Here is a 25,625-nt window from a genome sequence, read left to right as displayed (position 1 = left end):
AGGAATGGGAATCAAAGAAATGACAAATCCAAAGGAAAGAGGAAGGCTCACTTTGAAGGAAACCATCCACCTTCTAAAAGGACCAGAAATACCAGGTATGAGGAGTCTAATGTTGTTGATAAAAGAAATGAGTATATTCTAATATCTGCTCTCTCAGCTGCATCTCCGCCCGACACTATGGATGTCTGGCTAATCGATAGTGGTGCCTCAAGACACATCACCGGATTCAAGGAAGCACTTTCTGACATGGTTGAAAGGGATACTAATCTAGAAATTATCCTTGGGGATAATGCCATTTATCCTGTGAAAGGGACCGGGACTGTGACCCTCCACTTGTCTCAAGGACAAGTCCTCCATCTACAAGATGTACTCTATGTACCCAAATTGAAGAAGAACCTTGTGTCTGTATCTGCCATGGAAGACAAAGGATTCAATGTAACTTTCTCTGATGGAAAGGTACTCATGTGGAAGAAGAGCCTCAAGGAAGCTATCTCAATTGGTTTTAGAGTTGGTACACTCTACCAGGTTGGAGGGAGTCCGTTGGGAGCTATGACTTGTGATACTATCCGTCAAACCGAACTATGGCACCGAAGATTTGGACACCTTCATTACAAGGCTCTTCCCGAAGCAAGGAAGGTGGTGACAGGGATGCCTGATTTTGGAAATAATCATAAAGGTGTATGTAAGGGCTGTGCTGAAGGAAAACATACAAGGGGACCTTTCCCCTCAAGTGTCACAAAGACATCTGAGATATTGCAACTGGTCCATTCTGATCTTTCCGGTATGTTGCCTGTAACATCCCTGGGGGGATGTTCTTACTATATGACATTTACTGATGACTTCTCTCGCAAAACCTGGATATACTTCTTGAAGAAGAAGGATGAGGCTTTCATGTGGTTCCGTACCTTCAAAGCCTTGGTGGAAAATATGACCGAAAAGAAGATCAAGATTTTGAGGACTGACAATGGCACTGAATATGAGTCAAATGAGTTCAAAGACTTTTGCAGAGAAGCTGGCATTAAGAGGGAGACTACCACTGCATATACTCCTGAGCAGAATGGTGTTGCTGAACGCAAGAATAGGACTATTGTGGAAGCTGCCCGTGCCATGCTATGTGACCAGGGTCTTCCAAAGTTTCTGTGGGGAGAAGCTGCAAATACTGCTGTGTACATTCAAAACCGATGCCCTCATTCCGCTTTGGACTCCAAAACTCCCGAAGAGGTTTTCTCTGGTAAGAAACCTGATGTCTCACATTTTAGAATTTTTGGATGTCCTGTCTATTTTCATGTGCCGAAAGAAAAGAGAAGTAAGCTGGATGCTACTGGGAAGAAAGGAATGTTTGTGGGCTACAGTGAGACTTCTAAGGCATATAGAGTCTATGTACCTGGTCAAAGGGAAGTAGAGATAAGCCATGATGTCACTTTTGACGAAGATGCTTCCCTGAAGAAAGTAGTAGATCTTCCTAGATCTGAAGAAAAACATGAAGAAAGACCTGGAAATCTGGAAGAACCCCAGGATGAGACTATGCCTGATGTTGAAGGGCCAATGGACCCTATTGATCCTTCCCCTTCTCTAGGAAAGAGGCCATCATGGCTCAGGGACACCCTCGAAGATGCTGCTGCCCCAAGGGGAACATTCCGAGAAAGCAAGAAGCCGTGTAGATACCAAGGGTATCTAGCTGCCATGAGTACTATTATACAATCTGAACCTGGATCTTTTGAAGAAGCCATCAAGCATCAAGTCTGGAAGGATGCTATGCATGAAGAATATGAGGCTATTATGAAGAATGATGTCTGGGATGTGGTCCCGAGACCGAAGGACAAATCTGTTGTCACCGCTAAATGGCTCTACAAGATTAAACATGGATCTGATGGGAGTGCTGAAAAGTTTAAGGCAAGATTTGTTGCCCGTGGCTTCTCTCAAAAGGAAGGAATTGACTATGACGATATATTTGCACCTGTGGCTCGATATACCACCATCCGATCCATCATAGCCCTTGCTGCTACGCAAGGATGGAGTCTTCATCAGATGGATGTCAAGACCGCTTTTCTGCATGTTGCAATAAAGGAAGAGGTGTATGTAGAACAACCTCTGGGATTTGAAGTTCAAGATCGAGACACTTATGTCTGCAGGTTGAAGAAAGCCCTCTATGGGTTAAAGCAAGCACCCAGAGCTTGGTATGAGAGGATGGATAGTTACTTGATGAAGCTGGGCTTCACTCGAAGCAATGCTGATCCAAACCTTTACTTTAAGGTTGAGGAAGGAAAGCCTCTCATTCTAGTGCTGTATGTGGACGACCTCTTCCTGACAGGTGATGACCCTCTCATTCATCAATGTAAGAGGGAGCTTGCTGCTGAGTTCGAGATGAAAGACCTAGGACTGATGCACTATTTCCTAGGCCTGGAGGTCTGGCAGAGACCTGGAGAGATTTTCCTTTCTCAAGGAAAGTATATTGTGAAGCTTCTGGAAAGATTTGGGATGGTGGATTGTAAGTCCGTGTCGACACCAATGGAACTCAACTTTAAGAAGTTGAGTGGCAGCGCTGCAGGGCCTATCTTGGCCAATCCTACTGAGTATCGTCAACTCATAGGAGCTTTGATGTTCTTAGTGAACACCCGTCCGGACATATGTTTTGCAGTGAATACTTTGAGTCAACAGATGGTTGAGCCTCATCATTTTCACTGGGTTGGTGCCAAGAATCTTTTGAGATATCTTCGGGGCACGATAAACCATGGGCTGAGATACACTGCCGGGAGTGTGATACTCCGGGGATATACTGATGCCGATTGGGCTGGCAGTGTGGTGGATCGTAAGAGCACATCTGGATGCTGTTTCAATCTTGGTTCTGCTTCGATCTCATGGATGAGCAGGAAGCAGAAGTCGGTGGCTTTGAGCACCGCGGAGGCCGAATACATTGCTGCTAGTATGGCCTGTTGTGAAGCAGTTTGGTTGAGGAAGCTCTTTAGTGAGCTGTGCCAACATGTGCTAGATACCACTGTAATACTCTGTGATAATCAGAGTGGGATTCATATGACTGAGAATCCTGTGTTCCACGACCGATCCAAGCATAATGATATCAGGTACCACTTTATCCGGGATATGGTACAGCGAGGCGCCGTAAGGCTCGATCATATAGGAACTGATGAGCAGGTCGCGGATATTCTCACTAAGCCCCTGGGGAAGGTCAAGTTCCTAACCTTCCGTGAGAGTCTTGGTGTCGTGGAAAGACCCTATGATGTGGGTCCTGTTGGACGATGAGCTCTGGGAGCTTTGGGGGGCTTTGGGGATAGCTTCTCGGAGCTATAAGCACTCATAATGCTTCTGCCCCACCCTTGTGATTATTGAGCTGGTTCGCCACTCATTTAATCTGTGCCCCGTATGCATCCTACCCATTGAGTTCAGGGCTCATGGGAAGTACTTCTCATTTGGCCAATGAGGTGTGGAAAAGCTAGAGACTATTAGCAAAGACTGATGGACGCATCAGAGATTGCCGTACTCTCTATCTAGGATGGCATGGTCCAACCACTTGATCCGGGATCAAGATTTGTGAGGTCTGGGACCTCTGGACTGATTATGTCAGTCAGGGAATGATGTCTTTGTGACTGACCCACTTCTGTTCTGAAATATAGAAGCCAGCAAAGCAAGTTTCGGCGGGATGACTCACGATGTTAATTGCACTAATAGATGGAGTTCTCCCTAGTTGAGAGGGAGTGTTAAATTTGGACAACTAGGTCCAAACTCCATGTTCTGATGCTCAGATTAAGAGGCTAATATTTTTGTTGGATTCCTCTTTCTGAGAGGTGTAAAATCCATATAAAAATAGTCTTAATCCGATGAGCAGAACTTATATTTTGAATTTATTATTCTTAATAAATTATATGTGCAAAGGTCAGCCAGTTTTGTAATGTAGGCTCACATGCCCAACAGATGTGTCACACACCCTCATTGATGGATATATATATACAGGAAAAGTTGGAGAGAATTTGATCACAACACAACTCACATCTTCCTGTCTCATCCTAAAAAGTACGAGCTACCTGGAGGACGAATTTCAGCCACACGTGGGAAGGACGAAGAGGATTTTTCTGCTGCTAGGGTTTCTGCTGCTAGGGTTTCGCAGAAGTTTGACCAGCGTTGACTTTGGTCAACGCTTGGTCCAAACAAGCTGAAAACTTGTGGGAGGTTTGATTTTTAAAGGCCATACTACCTGGCACAAAAATCGAGGTCAAAGGGTTGACCGTTTTGCTGCTGCGTTGACTTTTAGCTTGCTGCCCCTGCGTTGACTTTTCAGGACAGCGTTGACTTTTGTAGAACTGACTTGGGTTGACTCATCTACTGGTTGGAGGGTTGTTGTGACACATGCTGGGCTGGCTGACCAAAGGAGACTTTGCTGGTTGAAGCATCCTGTTGACCGCCGAAACAAACACATACATTTTTCTTGTTTCTGATTTGTCTTCTGTAAGATCTGCTTATATGTTCTATCTGCATTTTGCTTATCTACTTGTATGATTGCTGTGAGAAAAGTGAAATTGCTCTTAGCATAGAACATCTACAAAACTTTACAGAGAGGCTAACTGTGTCAAGGGTCATGGTCTTGGTATTCGTCAATGGAATCTCTATAAGAAGAATTTTGCGTGGGTTTTTCTCTCCAAGAGGGAGAGGTTTTGGCCTTGGCAGTAAGCCAAATATTTGCGTTCTTGTCTCTTTTGTTTTGATAGCAGTTTGATGAAGCTAACATACACACACTAATAATGAACAAAAAATCAAGTTAAGATTAAGTGTACAAATACTTCACAAATTGTTATCATGTAAAGAAGAATCATTCTAATTTATGTGTGCCCTAGATTCTTCAACACATATGTCTATATTAATACAGGTACCTTTTCACTTAAAAGTTATTTTTTCACAATTTTATTATTATTATCTTGCAAATACCATAGGTTACAAAAACCACGGGTTTGTAAATCACCAACCAATTAACGACAATGCAAATATATTTTCACTACTTTATTATTATTATTTTCCTCCTACTTGTCAAATACCATGGGTGAATACCATGGTTTACCAAAACCACGAGCTTGTAAACTACCAATGGTAAAAAACCAATTAATGACTATGTTGATTGTTGATGTTTGTAGCTTAGGAACATATTGCTGCATAGACTTAAGTGTTTAGGCATGCAAAAGTTGGCCAAAGATCTCCTTAGAACACTTGCTCTAGTGTGAGCAAGCTGCTATTGTAACTTAGCCTAAGTCTAAATTGAGAAAATCACATATTATTATGTTGGTTTATTGAGCTAAAGTAATCTTAGGAAAACTAAATTATTTATTTTAGTGAATATGTTTTAATCTCAACCCTTGATGTCAAGTGAGGCACGATATAATCTTTTAATATTAATCACTTTGGAGATTAGGGTTAGGGATTTATTTCAATGTAAAGTTATAAAAGTAAGGCTAGGGCGTAGGAGATGACCGTAACACCAACATAAGATTGAGAGATGCTTTTCAATGGGTGTGTTGGGTCCAAGGAAGGGGTGGCAAGGGGATCCTTAGTTGGGCCTCTTACCGCTCAAACTAGCAGGGGGGGCCTAAAAGGGACTCCTTAAGGGACAACTACTAGATCAAGGGCAACAATGGAGATTAGCCCACTGCCACCTCAACTAAGACTCCCTCCTCTTTAGGAACTTTCATCGATGGGAGGAGACCCAGTATATGGAAAGTCACTTGTGAAGGACGAATCAACAAATGGATGTGAAGTGACCTTAATGATCCTTTTCCTAGAAGGAGGTCAAGAATGGAGCTTGCTTGCTCTTCAAGCAAGGTACGAAGCTTTCTAGTAGGAGGTGAGGATTTAAGGGCTAGATTGAGGGGATATGACTTGTAAAGGAGTTTCCTAATCTTTAAAATCCTTGTTGAACTTGATATCCAAGTGGTTCTTGAAGACTCGACTTTTCAAAGGTATGGGACGACACGAGACCAAGTGGACCCAACCTAGGTTAAGGGGAAGGAGTTTAGCAACCAATGATGATATTAACCCAAACAAGGAAAGGGAAATTATCAAGACAAGAATTTCCACTTAAAGGTGTCAAATTGATCCTATGAGGTACTAGCCTAGGGAACACCACGGCAAAGTTTGATCTTAGAGCTAGGGCTTGGGATATCTCACAATCCCACCGTCGAAATTTCTTCAAATTTGGAGGAGGCCTTGAGGACACATCATAGGTGATGCCCTAGGTGACCCAACTTGGCTAGACCTAGAAGAAAAAGGGAAAGGTGAAGAAAAATGGTTCTTCGAGTGACCACCTTATTGGGCGCGGGATCCCCCAAGGGCAGTTTTGGGGCTTAAAGCCCAGATTTTGGTCCAATTTTGTAATCCAAATGTAAAGACTCCGCATTTTGTGGTCGCGGAGCGCGTAGATGTTAAAGAGTCATAGGGTTGTCCGCCCTTATTTTGGAAATGTAATGTCGGCTGTAGAAGATCTACCCATGGTCCGCGGACCATGGGATTGTATAAATAGAGCTAAGCTCTAAGTAGTTAGGGCATTAGATTATTGAATTATGGAATAAGATATGATGTATGAGAGATAGCTCTGAGTAGAAGTCTAAGTTTTGGGTCATAGCATAGGTAGAGGCTCTGTAGCTGAGTGCGTAGAGGCCTAGAAGTCCGCAGCTGAGTGCGCAGACCCCTGCAGCTGAGTGCGCAGGGTGGGTCGAGTCTGTAATCGTCGGAATTATCAATAAAGAGAAGTATTCTACAATTTCTGCGTCTTTATTTCATGTTTATGCATCTGTTATATTGGGTATAAATTTCACTTATAATGCTTATATGATGCATGAATGTATGTAATTGTGTTGGATAAGTGACCGCAAGTAGGAACATCTGTTTACGCGAAGCTAACTAAGATCTGATAATAAACACTTAGCCTAGTTAGGAAGATATCACAGTTCGCTGCCCTAGCAGCGCGAAAGGACTTCAACCCCTGGTTAGGGTTGCGTGAAAGACGATTGTACCCTTTTGCGAAGGTACTGTAGGGTGGAACAGAGGGTTAAGCAACCTGCGCGAAGGTAGGTATAGCTGGAATAAAACGACATCACATCCATCTCAAGGGTGCGGAAACTTGGTTCCAACATCCCCCCATACTGCTTCGGGTGAGACTTTAGTCCGTGCTCGTGGGCTGATGCCAAAAGGGCTAGTAGTGTAGGGATTTGTTTGGTTAACTAATGCTGAACCTGAGTTAAGCCCCCACAAGCCAACAAATGGTTCCGTTGCTGGGACCAGAATCTACATGAGAGGTGTGTGATGTCGTATCACTGGAATCCAACTAAGAAAGAAATCAAAGGTTGGTTGGACAGAAGGATTCACGAGTTTGCGGCGCAGGAGAACAGAAACCCGCTACTGTCAAAATAACAGTGGTTGGACCAATCCCTGTATACAGAGATCCAAAAAATCTTTTTCGCATCCTTTCCTACTGAGCTATACAAGTGGATCAAGAAGCTAGCAGATAGATAAGGAAGGTGGAAACTTGACGGTCCTATTGTGTGGACTCCTGAGCTAGTGCAAAGATTGGAAGCATCAGGGGATAAGATCGCGCGTGCAGTCGATCATTGGCTCAATCGCATCATAGGAGGATTTGTTACTGAATTTGCAGTCGACACCTCAGACAACTATAGTGAGGCGGCAGAGCGACGATTTTTCAAAGGACTACGAGGTAAGTACGTAAAATCTTTGAATACTTGGATTAAAATGCTGTTGTGCGAAAAACGAGTTATGCAGAGACCTTGATGTTTGGGACTACGCGAAGCGGAAAAAGTTATAGAAACGAAGGAAATAAGGGTTCGGAGTATAGCCCCTTGATTTCACCTCCGCGAAGGGACGAAGAAGGGACAACGAAGGCCTCTCCGTGAAGTGCTATTCAGTTGATAAGACAGGGATATCTGCGAATACCACCTCCGCGCACACCACCTTCGTCTTCACCGCCATCACCTTCGACTTCACCTGTACCACCTCCACCATCACCGCGATTCAGTATGGCAAACACAATGAAGTTTCCTTTGTTCAAAGGTTTGGGAAATGAGGATCCGGACCAATTCTGGTTCGTTGTAAGGGCTGTATGGGAAGCTCAAGGTGTTACAGATGACCATATAAAGAAAGCGACACTGGTTAGCGCTCTGCAGGATTGCACGCTGACCTGGTATATTAAGTACTCCAATGATAACCCGAATGCGAGAGTAGTGGACATCCAAGCAACACTAAATAGGGAATTTAGCAGGCCTAAGTCTGAGTCGCAGTCGATTGTGGGATTCAAAGAAATCACAATGCGACTAGGCGAGACACTGTGGGAATTGGATCAAATATTGAAGTGTCAAATCTGCGAAGCCAATATGAATTTGACAGATGGACAACATCGCGAGTGGTTTGTGGCTTCGCTACTACCTCATTTAAGGAGCGCGCTATCATAGTAGAAGCTAACAACTCAGGCAGAGGCCTTGGAGATTGCCATGAGACTACATGAGACTCCGATCCAAGATCCTAATCTAGGAGTTCAATAGATCCCTGCGTAGCTGCAGAATCTATGCCTAGAGATGCAAAGCTTGAAGCAGGATAAGACAGTTCGGCCAGAGGTGCACAAGGAGGTATGGTGTTTGAAATGCAAGAGTCAGGGTCATGACAAAGACCACTGTCCGGTCTTTACAAATTATTCAATGCAAACCTACTCTGCCCAAGAGCTTTGTACCTTTAATTGTACTGGCTCTGCCTCTACCATCCAATCCTTCAATATTTTTGTGACTCAGAACATTCTGCTCTCCTTTCTCCCAAAATATCTAGTGCTTTCCCTCAAAACTTCATCCCGTGGTCATCAGGTTTCAACTCAATATGAATTGTAAAACAAAAAGCAAATTTACCTCTTTCAGACTCCTCCAAATTTGATCTTGCTATAATGCCTTGCTTCACAGCTCCTCTACTAATATCTCCTTTGCTGGTTTGCTTCCAATACTGCCACTATTTCTTTAATCATTCAAACAAGTGGGTTTAAAACCTGCTCTGATACCACTTTTGATGCATACTCGGGTAGGATCTGATCAACACTCCCAAATTACTGAATTTGAATCTAATCTGATAGGCACTTCCATACAACCCTTTTGGGAAATAAATCCCTTTTATGCCCAAAACTTGCTCATTTAAACTTAAGTGGGAGGAGCTGTAAGGGTATATACAAAACCCTTTCGAAAACCACCAGATTCAAGAGCTTTTATATATCCAACATGACCCAAACTATAAGCAGAATCACTGTGGCCGAACTCTTCTTTATACCAAGCGCGTGGAATAAATTCAATTTGAAGCCCCTTTACCTTTCTCGTAGCTCCTCTTCTCAATGACAAAACTCTTCGTGATCACCTCATATAACTTAGCCCTGGCTCAATTTCAAGCACTAACCAAACCTTCGGGACACATCATTGTTCTTGTTGGTTTTCACCAACCAACATGTCGTTTCCATGTCACCACCTATACACATAAGCCCGCTCCTATATTATCCCGACAATTTTGTTTATTGTCGCTTTTAAAGCTCCCGAGAAAGATCCTTCCAGGACATGTCACCCCGACGCTTCCCCAACCTTCGACATGCTCTAAGCTATAGGCCCAACACCTTTGTTAACATGTCATCCTGAGGCTCCCTTTCATGCACACCGTTGATCCTCTCGGGAGATGGGTTCTAGGAGACTCGAATAATTTCCATAAGTTGCCAACCTTGTCTTCCATTTCCGTTAACATTTGGGCCCCACCTTTGTAATGTTCAGACGCTAAATTATACCAAGCTCGCATCGCTCAATCTCTGATGCCTTTGATTGGTTCCATTTAATGTGGCCTTTACACATCACCAACCAACATGCAAGTCCAGTGCCTAGTCAACCGACTGTTCTTCTATGCACTCTTCCTTCAATCATCTGGGAAGGGAAATCTCCAGGACACGTCAACCCGACATCATCTCTTGATGGACTTCTTTTGACAGGAATTCAATTTTGTCTCTCGTTTTTGTCAATAGATGGACTCCCGTTGAACTTAAAAAAAAAGCTAAGTCTTTCTCCTTTCTAGGTCCTTGGCCCTTTATACTCTTATCTCGACCTTTTGTTTGCAAGCTCCCCTTTTTGCTTGTACTCTGTGCTTGACTTTCGTTAAAGGCTTACACAAGAATTAATATATGATCACCCTCTTCCTTTCTTAGGCTTTAATATTGTCTTCTACATAGACCTCGCGCTCCTCATCTCTATCTTTCATGATTATTGTATTCCCCGCTTTTGTTGCGCTTCTCTGATCTATCCGATTCAAAAGAAATCGGCTCTATCATAGGTTTCGATCCTCCGAATAACCCCTCTAATTCTTTTGCTACGCGACTTTGATTACTTTGGATCATTGCTTTACGTGTTCATCTGACTTCGGCCCTTCCAAGGGATGTCCACCTCCTCTGTGCAATCAATTCCTTTGTATTTAACTTTTGTTCTCGGATGCTTTCCATCCTGAGTTTTAAACAACGGCTCTGCAACCTCTGCGTACTATTTACACACTCTCTCAAGTTTCGGTTTACCTGCAACACTCTTGATTCACATTTATAACATAGTATACAGGGTTCAATTCACACCTACACGGGATTTGCATCCCTTCCCACTCGAACAAATGGATTCTTATATTAACAATACATACTTTGTACAAGATTACAAAAGGCCCTCTTCTCAGCCTGATTTACATTAATCGCCCCTCTTGGCCTTATGGCCATATTTGGCATTACTTTGCTGGCCCTCTCGACACTCCTCTCTCACTCACTTCTTCTACATCATACCTTTGTTCTCATTTTACATAATTATATGAAAGAGGATTCTGAACTACAATCAGTTCAGATCCACAAAATCCTCAACAAACCTCTATTCTAGGATCCTCTAGATCCACCTATCCTCTAAGGGATCTAATTAACTCTAAAATATCTCTAACTCACTCAACATTTTCGAGATCTCTCCTTAGAAGTAGTTCTGATTACAATTTCTTTAGTTTTCTTTAAAAACATAGGAAATACAAATAATTAAACAATTACATTTAATTAAGAACCAACTCCCTTGAAAATGAAAGACCCCTAAGTCTAGTCAAAATGCGTTTTGACTTGGAGGTAAGATGCTCCTACATCATTCATGCTATAATCCAATGCAAGACGGAAATAATATCTTGAAGTTGATTTTCAATCATCTGTTGAAACCACTTGTTCTGAATCTGAAAATCCAATTAACTCCATACTCTTTGATGTTGTATCCAAAATCTCCGATGTTGCGTGATGAAGGTCATGATCCACGATGTCCTTGATATACAGAAGCATTATTTAAGTTGCTTTCATATGATTTTTGTGTGGATATGTCATAAACCAAGAAACAAGGATCACAACAGGAAAGTGAATCTAGTCTAGTACTGGTAGCTGTGAGGGAGGGTAGTTTGGGTTATGGTGGCAGGTTCATGGGATTTTGGATGGAGGGTTCTAGGGAAAGATTTATTAAATTTGGTGTTGGAATAAACATCATGGCTTGGATAGCTGTCTATAGGTGGGATTTCTCTTGAGAAAGGTCATCAGAATCTGGAATTTTGATAGTGCTCATGACTAGAGTTTTTAGAACAGACGTTAGTGCTGGGAGGTGTTGGTGAAGGGTATGAAGATATCTATGTGTAGGTTTCCTTCCTCAGCAGAAGGATCAATTCTTTGGTGACAAGAACGGCAGGAGAGGGAGCTGCATGGTGATTTGGATGTTGAGAGAAATACTGTGAAGATAACTAAGAAAAGCTTGAAGATTAAAAATACCTTGAAGCCATATGACAAAAATGTTGTCCACAAATCTCTACCAACACTTGCGTTGGGCTTTATATTCAGTGTTTCACATAAATACCAGCAACAATTTAGGAAGTGGGGGGCCCATCGCAGTGCCTTAGTTGCATTTAAGGGGAAAACAGTCGAGGGGCTTTATATTCAGTGTTCCACATAAATACCGACAATTTGGGAAGGGGGAACCCATGGCAGTGCCTTCAGTTGGTTCATAGTATTTACCTATAACAATGAAAAAGGTGCATTGAAGGCAATTTTTCCCATACCAGGTGATTTCAGAGTTCAGAAAATGCAAAATTGACTTTTAAGGCTTCTATAACAAAGAGCTTTGTAAACAGAAAAACAATTGAAGTTTACCAAGAGGTTTAAGTATTTCTTTCATAAATTACCTAGTCTGTAACTGTCTCTGCATGGGTGTGTAACTGGTTAACAATGTCTTACACTCGTACGGAAAAATCATCTATCTTCTTACCCTCCTTCAGTTGAATATTTTTCAAATTCTCTCTGCTCATTATGTAAATGTACCAATGTGACTTTGTATGTCTTGGTAAGCACATTGTAATCTATCCCAAGCTTCCTCAGTACCTTTTTGTTGCATTGCTTTTGGTAAAATGCTCACGTCTATAGCACATTGGATTAAAACCTTACCTATGATGTCCTTTTTCTTTGTCAACTTTTTCTCATTTATCTGGTATCGTTAGTATCGTGAAAATAAATAGTGAAAAATTTGTCATTGTGGCTGATTATTTTTTTTACTAATTGAAAATTGAAAATTTACAACTTCTAAACAACGTTTAGATATTCTCACCTTTGATACGAACTGAAATGAAAAGATAAAGACACGCCACAGATTTGTTACAACTCTACTAATATTTCAACAAAAAGCAAAAAAAATATAAATTACATAACATAATTTTTATTAACCAAAAACTAATACAATACCATCCTCAGAAACCGTAAAGCCTTTACAAAAGTACCACAAAAGAAGATTGCAGTACAGTTCGTCCATTCGACTCTCACTCTACTTCTAATAACCGTAAATGGGTCCGTGCTTCCAATCAAAAGCTTCATCAACCAGTTAGTACTTTCCTCAACAAATTGTCAAATACTAACGTCAATATTGTCTTGTACTTACGTTGCCCCACTCTTGCTACCTGTTGAATCCACTGTTCTACTAAAGTTTACTCACCCTATTGCAGGTATTAACTCTTTCCTTAAAAAATGAAAATTCTTAATATTTTTTTTTTTGAGTTTAATTCAGAGACAACCTTGAATGAAAAAAACAATCTACCTATCTACATTGATACTTTCACCCCCAACACACAGACACACACATATATATATATCAGTGCTGTCTCTTAATCGATCTTATAAATATTTTGCTGTCTCTTAATCGATCTTATAAATATTTTACATAAATTTTTTATTTTAGTCAGTAAATCCCGAAATAAGCTGAGTCCACCCTTTAGAAGGTTATTTTCAGTTTCCATATCCTTTTTGTTACCTTCATTTAACCCCAACTCTTACCACCTGTCTCACATTGTCATTTTCTAACGCACACTAATGCAGTGGGGTAACGGGACTCGCAATAGATTCTTGAAAATTAGTAATTATTATCTATCTCAACCTGTATAGGCCAAAAATAAATAGACTTCTGAGGCCATGAAATGTAAAAACATAAAAAATGTCAGTTCAATTATAGGCTCCGAGAGCTTTAAAAGGTGAGTTAATTGCACAAATGGATTATAGTCCTCTAGATAACACTGTAAGTTAATTAAATTGTTTTTACAGGCCCCACAACATCGAGCATTGAAGAATCTGACTGAACTGAAAGATTTGCCACGGAAGGATGTGGGTTTGAACATGGAAGATCTACAAGATTTGAATGGGACCGAGGGGATCGATGGCAGTTATTTCATCCCAGAAAAACATGTGGATGCATTGCTTCCCGTTAGGGTGAAGGAGCAACGTCTGAGCAACTTAATGCAGTCCGTTATGGTTGGACTCTGTGTAGTAGCGATGCCAATTATTAAGAAAATCCCCACCTCTGTACTCTGGGGTTACTTCGCATACATGGCTCTCGACAGCTTACCAGGAAATCAGCTCTGGGAAAGAAGCCTCCTCCTGTTTATCATGCCTAACCGCAGATTCAAGTAAGTATGTTTAGAGCAAAATGATAGATTATGAATGATAATGTGTTTTTCCGGAATGACGATATCGTCCAGTCCAGCGTATCAATAAGCTGCGCGGGACACACCTTCATCCTGAAATAGGTGGGTAGTGAGGTGAAGGCATAGATCTTCTACTCTCCCTGATGAAGGTGAAGGTGCATAAATACATATTTTTGCATTCTGCTATTTATTTTCACCTACACTTAACTTCTCACCTTGTTAGAGTGACGGTGGCCTAAGCCAGGGAATGTAGAAACTGGGGATGATGTAAAACACATATCAATAACCCTACCAACTTGTATTGGCTTGACATGTGAATACCACATTAATAATACTATAGACTTGTACTATTAGGTCTTACAATTTATAGAGTAAATATTAAGCACTACATAAGCCAATCGATGAATATCTTTTTATTTTCATCCAATCCACAAGATGTAAAGGCCGTAAGCTAATCATTAGCCCAATGCATTATATTTAATATTTGCTCAAATGAATCCTATGTTGTGACAAATATTGCTGATATGGAATGCCGCCGGCCAGTGTAGCCAACTAAATTGCCCACAATGTTTATTCTCAAATATAGATTTCTCCTCTAGTAAGTGGAGTCAGAAAGACTTAATACCTCTGCCATTTGATAAATTTGCGTTTTTCAAAAGCATTACTCAGATCCACAGTAAAAGTTTCTTCACTTCTCCAGGTGCAAAAGATACCAGTATGTTTGTACTACAATGATAGAATATACTTAAATCGTTTAGAGCTTCAATTTTCTGATTGCATGAAACTGATGAACAGGGTCCTAGAAAATGCTCATGCTTCGTTTGTGGAGACAGTACCATTCAAGGTCATATCTGCATTCACCATCTTTCAGATCCTATACTTGCTGGCTTGCTATGGGGTTACTTGGATTCCAATTGGCGGCATTCTTTTCCCGGTGTTGTTCCTGGTGCTTATTCCGATCCGACAATACATTCTTCCCAAGTATTTCAATACTAAATACTTGTGGGAACTTGATGCAGCCGAGTATGAAGAAGCTCCAGGAATATACCGTGAAAAAACGGTAATATAAATACATAAATTTATTTTGCTTCCCACAGCAGTAATATAAGTCTTGCTTCACATATATTTGCTATATATTTAGTTCAGTTTTATGTAACTTGAGAACGGAACGGTTTCGTGATGTCGGGGAGAATTAGGAATTTTTGATCAAATTGCTGTATAAGACTATGAGACTTTTTGTTTGTGGGATAAGAGATTCTCTGTTTATAGAGACATATATGTTTACTTATTTAGGTTTGAAAGAACTCACCTCTGTTCAACAGTGAAATGGGACTTTGTTCAACGATTTCACAGTTGAAGTTTGTGGAGACATATACTCTTACTTTTTGAATGTGAACCTATTACTTCCTACGTGGAAATATATGCTTCCAACTGTTAAATCCATTTGTTACCTTTAAAAAGAAATGTTATCCCATATTAAAAATATTAGAGCCACTGTTACGTTTGCAGCTAGAGTTTTATAATCCCCTTATAAGCGTAGAAGTTTAATAGATTTCTTTCTGGCTTGGGAGCTTAAGCTGATTTTTGTCATGCCCAATCCATCAGGATACAGAATTATCACGCACTCATAGCACCGTGGAAAGCCTGCCCGAGGAGATGTCAGATGCCGAAATTCTGGACGAGATTACTACAAGGAGCCGTGTCGAAGTCAAGCATCGTTCAGTAAGTTGTTCCTGCAGCTGTCATTTATTATCAATGAAATCTCTATATCAAATACTCACCATGGTCTCTGAAAGATTTCTCATATGAATTGCTGACTTCAAACTCGTCTGCACTGTCGACAGGGTCATATTGGAAATGGTGACATGATATAGAGTATCATACAGCAGTAATTTTTGAATTACGATGTAAAGTGAAAATAAAATTATTTGAAATTGGATATTAATACAAAGGTTATTTATATGCACGGAAATACCAATATTGTTACTTACATCCGTTTAAAATGTGTAAAGTATACTAATGAAAATGTTTAATGCTTTTTTTTTCATTAAATTAATTATTTAATCATTTGAAGTTCTATCTATTTAGATGTTTTATTAATGGTTAAATAAAGGGTTCCATAAAGGGATTTTATTTTTATAATATTTATCTTATTTACAAACTAATAAAAATAAAAATTAATATTTATTTAACACTATTCGCGGAGAAAAATAAAATTATATTGATTTAAAATTATTCATATATATATTTTAATTAATTAATTTTTTTAATATTTTAATATAAATATTTATTACCTAATGTGGTGATATAAATTGGATTAGCGGTAAGGTAGTCGGCTTATACCTCCCTCCCCACGCTACATTAATGTAAGTTGACGAGATGGAGATGGCTTCACTTGGCACCTGACCATTGAAGTTTCTAGAGAATCTTGAGTGTTTTAATTCCTTAAACGTGCGAAGGGAGATGGCCTTTGGGTTAAGTGCGTGGAGCGTAATGAGAGTCGAACAAAAAGTTTTTAATGTGGAGTTGGGAGGTGTTTGGTCCAAGCCGCTCAAGGCTTTGTGTAGTTGAACTGGTTTGTGTACTTTGGAGGATGGGGCTCATGGGGCTTTCAAGATTCTGGGGCCTTCATTTCAATGTGAGTAGCTTGAAGCTTCAGGGAGTCTCCTCAACCAGTCAGCAGTGTTGACACGCTGGTGGAGCCTGGATCGGGGTCTGTGGGGAATTGGAGAAGAGCTGGGCATTCGGGGCGCAAACTCTCATAGGGCTTGAAGGGTGCTTTCGGACAACCCACTTGGAAGAGCAGGGATTTCATCTTGGGCTAATTTTCTTTATCTTTTGGAGTTTCATTTGTGGGGATTATGGTAGTGGATATGAGATCTGTTGCGTAGGAAGTTCGTAAGTCTGCAGGAGGTCGGGGGGACCTTGGGACGTTTAGTGCTTCCCCCCTTCACACTTTTGGTCCCCAAGGTCTTGATTGGTGTGGGTGGATTGCTCTTTGGAAGTGGTTGGTGGTTTATGTTCGAGTGATTTAGTTTGTAGTAGCGCGGTGGGTTGGCTTGTTTGCTTAGAGGGTGGCCATGCAGGAAAGGATCCTGAGCTAGGCGTTGTTGGAACTTTGACAAGGGATATTATGGGCCCAAAAGGTAGTGGAGACAATTGGTGAGTAGTGTGGGGTTTCAAGTGCTCAACTGCACAAAATGTGAGGGCGAGTGGTATGCCCAGGTGGACTTGGAGTGCGAGTAGGGTCTTTGGTTCGAAGGAGGGTAGCCAACATCGCTTGATGGAAGAGGCAGACATGATTCGCCAGTGTGGGCGAGCCCATTGCAAAGGTGGTTAGAGAGGCCAAGCAAAGTCATCGTGTTGGGCAGGTGGATGTCAGATAGGAGCTTGTGCGATGATCGAGCAACTCACTAGGAGGTTTTGACTTGTTGCCCCCCTTTGATGTTCTTGAAGTTAATTTGTCAGTTGGCAACCATAGTGGAGCATATGGCTTGCTACAGACACAACAATCACAATGAGATCATCTCTTTACAGACACAACAATCACAACTGGCTCACTACAGGCACAACAATCACAATGAGATCATCTCTCTACAGACACAACAATCACAACGAGATCATCTCTTTCATGAATGATCTCCAACATAACGAGTAACCAGGGGAACATGTTAGACATAATGGTTTCTCTTCAGTGGGGTCAGAAGAGGCTATAGGCAAGGGTTGATAGCATTGAAGGCATGATGGCCCATATGGAGGCTCATATTCATGAAGCCTTCCATCAACCATGTCGAGATGGAATGGATGACTCAGGGCCAGGTAACCCTGTTGGTTAGATATGCAAATTTGGTGTATTTTGATTATGTGTTAATTTTGGTCTAAGTGGGCAGTGCCTGTTTGATCGGTTAACTTTGTTATGATGTTATCTTTTATCTTTTTGTTAGTACCATTTGACCAATAAATATGATAAGAATGAGACAAAATATATTTTGATTAAAACTCAACATATGTAAAATGTATTATTTTCTTGAATTAATAAAAAATGTTCACATATAATAGAAACTAATATTATTAAAAACAATAAAAAATATTTATTAGAAACAATGTATAATCTTTTTTTGAATTAATAAAAAATATTAACATATATATATACAATAGAAACTAATATTATTAAAAACAATAAAAAAATATTTATTAGAAACCATGAATAAAAAAGTACAACCTAAACAAGTTTATAATTGATATCCATAATTATTTAGCTTAATACACATCTAATAAATATATGCCCTTTCTATATTTGAGATTTTTTATGAGATTTTTTATAGTTATTTAGCTTAAGATATATCTAATAAAAATATGCCTATATGCCTTTTCTATATGAGATATATTTGAGATTTTTTATAAGATTATTTATCATATTTAGCTTAAGATATATCTAATAAATATATGCCTTTTCTATATGAGATTTTTTTTAGTTCATTGTTAATTTCTGATTAGTACAAAGGATTTATTGTAACGTTAGACCACCCCTGAACAAAGATCGGAGAGTAATTTATTTTAATATAATTTATTATAATAATTTTTTAAATTGGAAATGGCGTGTTGAAACTTTTTTAATCGTGTAATTATAAATGATCGCATTAAAAAATAAAGTTGTATAGCTATTTATTTATTAAAATTTAATAAAAAAAATCTCTTTGATGTCACATGAGAAGTTCAATTTTTTTATTATATAATGGTTAATAAAATTGTATAGTTATTTATTTATTAAAATTTAATAAAAAAATCTCTTTGATATCATATGAGAGGTTCAATTCTTTTATATATTTGTTGAGAATTACATAATAAAATTATGTAATAATTTTTTGAGTTGTTTTATAGTTTAAAATATAAAGTTGTGGTAATGGTTGTAAAATGAAAAAAAATAAAAATTAAATATAATTGGGGTTAAATAAAAAATAAAAAATAAAAGTAATAAATTAATTTAATTCAAGTAAATTTGTTATTTTTATTAAAATATCACATTAAAATAAATTTATGACATTTTAAAATATATATTTAATTAATATATGAAATTTTAATAAATTTAATTAATAATATTTAAATAGAAACATTCTAATATATATTTAATAAATATATAAGATTTTAATAAATTTAATTAATAAATATATAAATAAAAATAAGAATATTTGATATTTTTAAGAACATTTCTATACAAAAATGTAAAATTTATATAAATATAAATAATATTATTAAGGACTAGTATAGATTCATCTTAATCTTGGATCTACTAAGTGTCGAGAGGAATCAAATCTTTCGACGTGCATAGAACTCATTATTTGACATTTGATTCCTAGCATAAAATTTACTGAATAAACAAACAACTAGGTTTCTAACAAAATGTTTAGAAGCAAATATAATCTCAATCACAATAATACACAAATTTTTGCTCAAACACTATTCTTCATTAAAATACTCTCAAAACTTACTTGGGCTCTCGCCCTAGGAAAATGACACAATTGAGGAAGTATATATGCAACTATAAACTTAGAGTTATCCCCCTAATTAAGCCGTAGATTGTCTTTCGAAATTCCTCGATTAATCAAGATCTATCCCCCTCATTGCTCCTTGCACTTGGCACACTGGAGTATCATAGGGCTCCCGACTTGGGAAAATGACCCAATTGAGGAATTACATATGCAGCTATAAACTTAGAGTTATCCACCTGATTAAGCCCTAAATTTGTCTTTCGAAATTCCTTGGCCAATCAAGATCTATCCCCCTCATTGCTCCTTGCACTTGGCACATTGGAGTATCACTCCTCTTCTTGAGGCTAATGTTGTTGTATGTTGTCTTCTCCCTCTCCCTAGCCTTTCTTTTATAACTTTACATTGAGTTAAAACCCCGACGTTAACCCTAATGTTAAAGTGATTAATGATCAAGATTAGATATCATCTCACTTGTGATTAATGGCTAAGATTAAAACTTTTTTTTTTTTGTAAATCAACTTTTTATATTAAGACAAAAATGCATATTTACAAAAGGTCTGCTCGTGCAGAGAGAAGTCTGTATCGCGACTTTGCATACACATCATCTTGACCAAAAAGACCTCCTACAGAACCCCGGGCACACCACGCAGGGCGGCTGTGACAGTTTGGGGTTGACAAAAAAATGCAGACAGTGAACAAACTTAGACCAGATGAAGCCATAGATAGTAAAAAAAGAAAAAAAACAGAACTAGCTGATCAGACAGATAAATTCCAGGGTCATCGAATGGATATCCAGATCCTTGCTCCAAGAACTCATCCAAAGCTTGCCGCAACGATCTGTTACATCTCGAGAACCACATAATTCTTGGGGGAATCCTGACCAGTCGGAGCTTTGGCTTTGCCCGCCTGCGGTGGCGCTGAAAGCGTGCTCTTGCTGTTGCTTGTGATCCCCTCCGCCCTTTCCCCAGTATTTGCAGCATCCTGACATATAGAATGGCGCAGAAGACTGATCAAGATAGTCAGCTTTTTAGGCATGCTGTCGAATTGTTGCTCCAGGCCGCTGATTTTGAACTCCAGTCCTTCCAAGATCGCCGCATGCTCAGCCAAAGTAACAACAATTGCATGTTGAGCCTGTCTAGCCTGGCTTAAATAGTCACCCTGCATACTTATCGCTTTTGCCAGCAACATTTTCATTCTCCACATTTCCGCTTGGGTGCGGACATATTGGGTGGCTCGGGTTGTAGAAGTTCCAGGGTCGTGGACCCATTCCATATCCTTTTCCAGCTCCTGCTCCAAATTCTCCTCTTCCTCATTCACAATGGCCTCTAGCTCCTCGATCTTCCGTTTTTCTTTCTGCGACGTCCTTGTTTCATAGGCCTCCTGGGCTTGTCTGAGATCCCGGTTTGCCGAAGCATTTCTGCTTCCCTCACCCGCCATTATCTTGAAATCGAGCACCCGACTACACTGTATTCTAAGGGCCGAAGAAAAGAGTTTCTGCAGACTAATTGAAGTCACATTGGCGCTGCCGATACTGGGTATTGTAGATAAATAGGAGAGATGGGAAGAGCCACTTGCTGCCTTCCATCGTGTCACCTGCTGATCGCAAATCTCTTCATGATTATCCCTTTTTCGTGGTTTATACTTTCGATGATGTTTCGGATTTTTACTCTCAAGATTGCCTCTTTTGATCTTCTCTGAAACGTGCCAAGTGTCCCTTGTTCTGTATGATCGCCGACGTCGCTCATACTTCCCACTTATGGAGTTGATGGGCGCGACTTTCCCCTGCCTATGCATTGAATGCCCATTTCCTGCTTGTCCTACATTCCTCTGCCTATCTTTAATTCTCCCCTCAATATGATTAATCATGATCATATCCCTATGCCTGTTAAGAGCACTGTCCCACTGTCCTTATCTTTCATTCACCATATCTTGCCTCGAGAGCAGGGTACATTTGTTTCTAACTTCTGGACAGGTGACGTCCTGCCAACAACTGTCCATGATAATATTTGGGTTCTCTATACCATAATTTGCTAGATGGTCCGTAACTATATTGGATTTGCGGCGAACAACTTGAAAAATTAGCCCTTTCAAACGCCCAAGATGATCGGCAATACTCTCTGTTACTTTGGCCAGTCGCCAGTGCTGTGTGACTTTATTTGCTTTGGCTCTCGCATACATCCTTCTTGCTGCTGTGATTGTGAGTTGGGAGTCCCCTTCTACCACCACTGTGCCCGCTTGTAATTTCCCTAGAATTCTAAGACCCTGTTCCATTGCTGCGAACTCCATCTCATTATTGGTTCCTTCCCCTAAGGCTCTGTTGTAGATGTGCTGAATTTCTCCTTCGCTATTCCTGATAATGCCTCCGATACCTGCCAGATCCGGATTACCACACGAGGCCCCATCGAAATTTAGCTTGAGGAAGCCTGAAGGTGGTCGCTTCCAGATGCTTAAAGTGGTATATATCTCCTGTTGGTGATTTACGGTGGTCGCAAAGGTTTCCTTGTCCAGGTTGAAGCCTTTTAAGATTTGTAAGTCCCCAATTGATACTTTAGTATCTTTGCCTGGTTTGCCTTTGACAAGAATCAGTTGCCTGGTGTTTTGAATGATTGTTTCTATAGAGTGATTTATGTTTCTGGTTTCATTTAAAAAAACTCTCCTGTTTCTTTCCTTCCAGATTGACCATGTGATAAACCCGGCATAATTTTCCAAATGATGTTGACCAATTGATTGTTGGAGAAATTGCCTTGCCAATTTTCGATGGTAGCTTGAATGGACTCTCTTACTCTGCCGTTTGCTGCAAGGTAGTTTCCGCCCAATTCCACAGGAGGTTTGCCACCTCACATGTATTGAAGAGATGATTCATTGTTTCTTCTTCCTTTTCGCACATGGGGCACCTGGATGGGCCACAGAACCCTTTCTTTCGGAGATTCTCCCAAGTGAGAGTTTTCCTGTGCATTAGGAGCCAGAGGAATGTTTTAATTTTCGGCCAGAACTGAGAATCCCAGACCTTGTTGCTCCATTTGACCTTTTCTTCTTGCTCCGAGTCTTCGAAACAGTGTCTGGCTTCTTTGAGCATAAAATTGCCCCCTCCTTGCTTTCCCCATCTTAGTTGGTCGTTGTCTTCCGCCATTCTAATTCTTCTTTTGTTTAACAATGTTTGCAGATTCCTGATGTCATTGTTTGCTTCAGAAATGTTCTCTGTTTCGTTGATTGCCCAATTTCTCCATTCCCGGTCCCTGTTATTAAGAGTCCAATAGTGATTCACCGTTATTTTTCCGTGCTCCTGGTAATTTCGCTGTAAGGCTACAAACTCAAGCCTTTATAGCTTGGGGAGTTGTTGCCAGGCGTCCTCCCAGAAAAGGGCTGTTTCTCCATTGCGAATTTCCCATAAGATGTTCTCCTGTATGATGTATCGATTGTTCCTTGCTAGGTTCCAGATCAGTGAGCCTTTTGGATTCTCTTGCATTCTGATCAGGTGCTGAATATTATGCATTGGAGCGTATTTTTCCTTCCAATGTCTAGCCCACGGAAGATTGGGTTCCTTCAGCGATTTCCACCACAGCTTAGCCTCGCCCGCCCTATTTATAGTGGAGGGGTCTAGCAGGTTTAACCCTCCCAGATGTTTGGGCTTACACATTTTATTCCATGCAACTAGTGCCCACTTTTTTTCTCTGCATTTCCCGACCATAAGAAAGATCTCTGAATTACCCTCATTTGTTGCAGGACTCCTTTGGGAGCAGGAAGTATAGATAGCATGTATTGAGGAATAGCTTGCAAGACTGCTTTGGTTAAGACTAGTCTCCCTGCAAAATTGAGGGCTCTGTGGGTCCAATGTTGGCATCTTTTCTCCATGCTAGCTAGGATCTTCTCCCAATGAGTTTTTTGCCAGGGTTTATCCGTTAGAGGAGCTCCTAGGTATCGAGAGGGCAGGTTGCTTCTCCAGAAGCCTAGAATGGTAGTGAGATTTTTTTGCACTGCTAAATGAGTATTGAAAAAGAAAATGGTGGATTTAGATAGGTTAATTTCCATACCTGAAGCTTTGCTGAAATGATTGAGGATCCTTTTATAACCTAAGGCTTCCTTGACTGTTGGAATGCCATGTAACATTGTGTCATCAACAAATTGTTGGTGAGTGGTCGCTGGGATGGAAGGCAGGGGCTGCAAACCTTTGATCTTTCCCTTCTCTTTGGCTCTGCTAATGAGTCTGCTTAAACCTTCCATCAGGATTACAAAGAGGAAGGGTGATAATGGGTCACCTTGCCTGAGTCCTCGTGATGGAGAGAATTGCTTAGCAGGGGCACCATTAACTAGAATAGAAAATTTAGTAGATTTTATTAGAGCTAAAATCCACACTATCCATTGACTGGAAAAACCGAAAGCCTTTAAAATTGCTTCCAGGTAGTTCCAGTTGACTTTATCATAAGCCTTTGATAAGTCAAGTTGCATCATCATACCTGCGATTTTCCTGGAGTGAAGTGTATGAATCATTTCTTGAGCTAGTAAAATGTTGTCCAGGATTTGTCGCCCATCAACATATCCGGATTGTTCTTCAGAGATGAGACCCGAAAGAATAGGTTTCATTCTGTTAGCTATGACTTTAGAGATAATTTTATATATAACATTGCATAAAGCAATAGGCCGAAACTTTGCCAGGATGTTGGCCTCCTCTTCTTTTGGAATCAGGGTGAGGAAAGTAGAATTTAGGGATTTGAGGATTGAGGCAGAGCGCCGAGAGTCTTCCACCACTTCCCATACCTCTGTTTTAACAATGTCCCAGCAGGCCTTGTAGAAGTTGATGGTAAAACCATCAGGCCCAGGCGCCTTATCATTAGGCATATCCTTCACCGCTTCTTCCACCTCTTCCAAAGAAATTTCACGAGTAAGTGCCAGGTTTTGCTCATCGGTGACTGTCTTGGGAATGGATTTGATGAGTTCCTCAATCGCTTCTGTCCTGTCAACCTCTGGTTCTTGAGCTATGCTGCTAAAATGCGAAGTAAGCAGGGTTGAAACTTCTTGATGTGTCTGTAGAATGACTCCCTGTTCATTTTTGAGACTGAGTATTTTGTTCGCTCCCCTGTGGTCCATTGCTGATCTATGGAAGAATTTTGTATTATGTTCCCCTTCCTTGAGCCACTGAATCCGGGACTTTTGTTTCCACAGTGTCTCCTCTTGCTGGCAACGAAGCTGCCATTGCTGCATTAGCATTTTTTCTCTGTCTGTTGTTACTGGGTCAATGTATCCCATGATCCAGCCTTTGTGTATCTGCTCTAATTGCTCCTCTAACTTGGCTTTTTCTTTGAAAATGTTCCCAAAGACTGTTTTATTCCATATTTTGATTTTGTTTTTGATATATCTCAGTTTGCCTTGTAATTTATACATTTTGGTGCCTCTGATGTCCACCGGTTCATGCCACCATTTTTCAATAAGTTGAATGAAGTCCGGATGAGTGAGCCAAAATTTCTCAAATCTAAATGGCTTGTTTCTTGGAGTGCCCTGGATAGTAGCAATCAGAGAAATGGGCCAATGGTCAGATCCTCCACTTGGGAGTATATCTGATTCCACTACAGCTCCCTCCAACAGAATGCTTTCAGAGATTAGAAATCTGTCCAGTCTGGAAGCGATTTGTCTTTCCCCTCCCCTTTTGTTATTCCAAGTGTAAGTTCCACTCTTGGGGTAGACATCCACTAGTTTAGCAGAATCGATGAACTCTGAAAAGACTTCAGAATATTTGTTAAGTCTTCTTATCCCTCCTTTCTTTTCCATTAGGGTGGTTATCATATTGAAATCTCCTCCTATGACAGCCTTTGCTCTGGGATATCTCAGCATCAGATTTAGTATAGTTCTCAGAAATAGAAACTTCTCTTCTAACTTCTGAGGCCCGTAGACATTCGTGCATAAGTAGGTTTCCGAATTACCTACCACCTGAGCTTCTATGGCTATGTAGGATCTTGTTGCTTCCGAGGAGAGGACTGTGATAACTCGCGGATCCCACAGGGTAACTAAACCTCCCTCCCATCCATGGCTGGCGGTTTCCAGGCATTCCAGATGTTTACCTAATTTTTTCCTTATCTTCTGAATAGTGCTATTTGCACATTTGGTTTCTTATACAAA

At 40.2% G+C, this 25,625-nt stretch overlaps 1 protein-coding gene across 3 annotated transcripts in view; it reads left to right on the top strand.

Annotated features, from left to right (window-relative positions):
- LOC149211071 (putative boron transporter 5) overlaps positions 1-16,098 on the top strand; it is a 148,078-nt gene extending 131,980 nt beyond the window's left edge. For all 3 annotated transcript variants that reach the window (XM_089396889.1, XM_089396892.1, XM_089396890.1), the window contains 4 exons: positions 13,646-14,007; positions 14,821-15,085; positions 15,631-15,747; positions 15,870-16,098. In XM_089396889.1, the coding sequence (XP_089253015.1) occupies positions 13,646-14,007; positions 14,821-15,085; positions 15,631-15,747; positions 15,870-15,899 (774 nt within the window). In that variant the 3' untranslated portion in view covers positions 15,900-16,098. The remainder of the gene's footprint in view (positions 1-13,645; positions 14,008-14,820; positions 15,086-15,630; positions 15,748-15,869) is intronic.
- Positions 16,099-25,625: the final 9,527 nt, after the last annotated feature.

This window comes from Pinus tabuliformis, chromosome 1_2 (assembly GCF_031772625.1).
Source record: "Pinus tabuliformis cultivar Carrire ecotype Pingquan chromosome 1_2, CPIR1, whole genome shotgun sequence".
Lineage (NCBI taxonomy): Eukaryota > Viridiplantae > Streptophyta > Pinopsida > Pinales > Pinaceae > Pinus > Pinus tabuliformis.
This window is presented reverse-complemented; position numbering and strand designations above follow the sequence as displayed.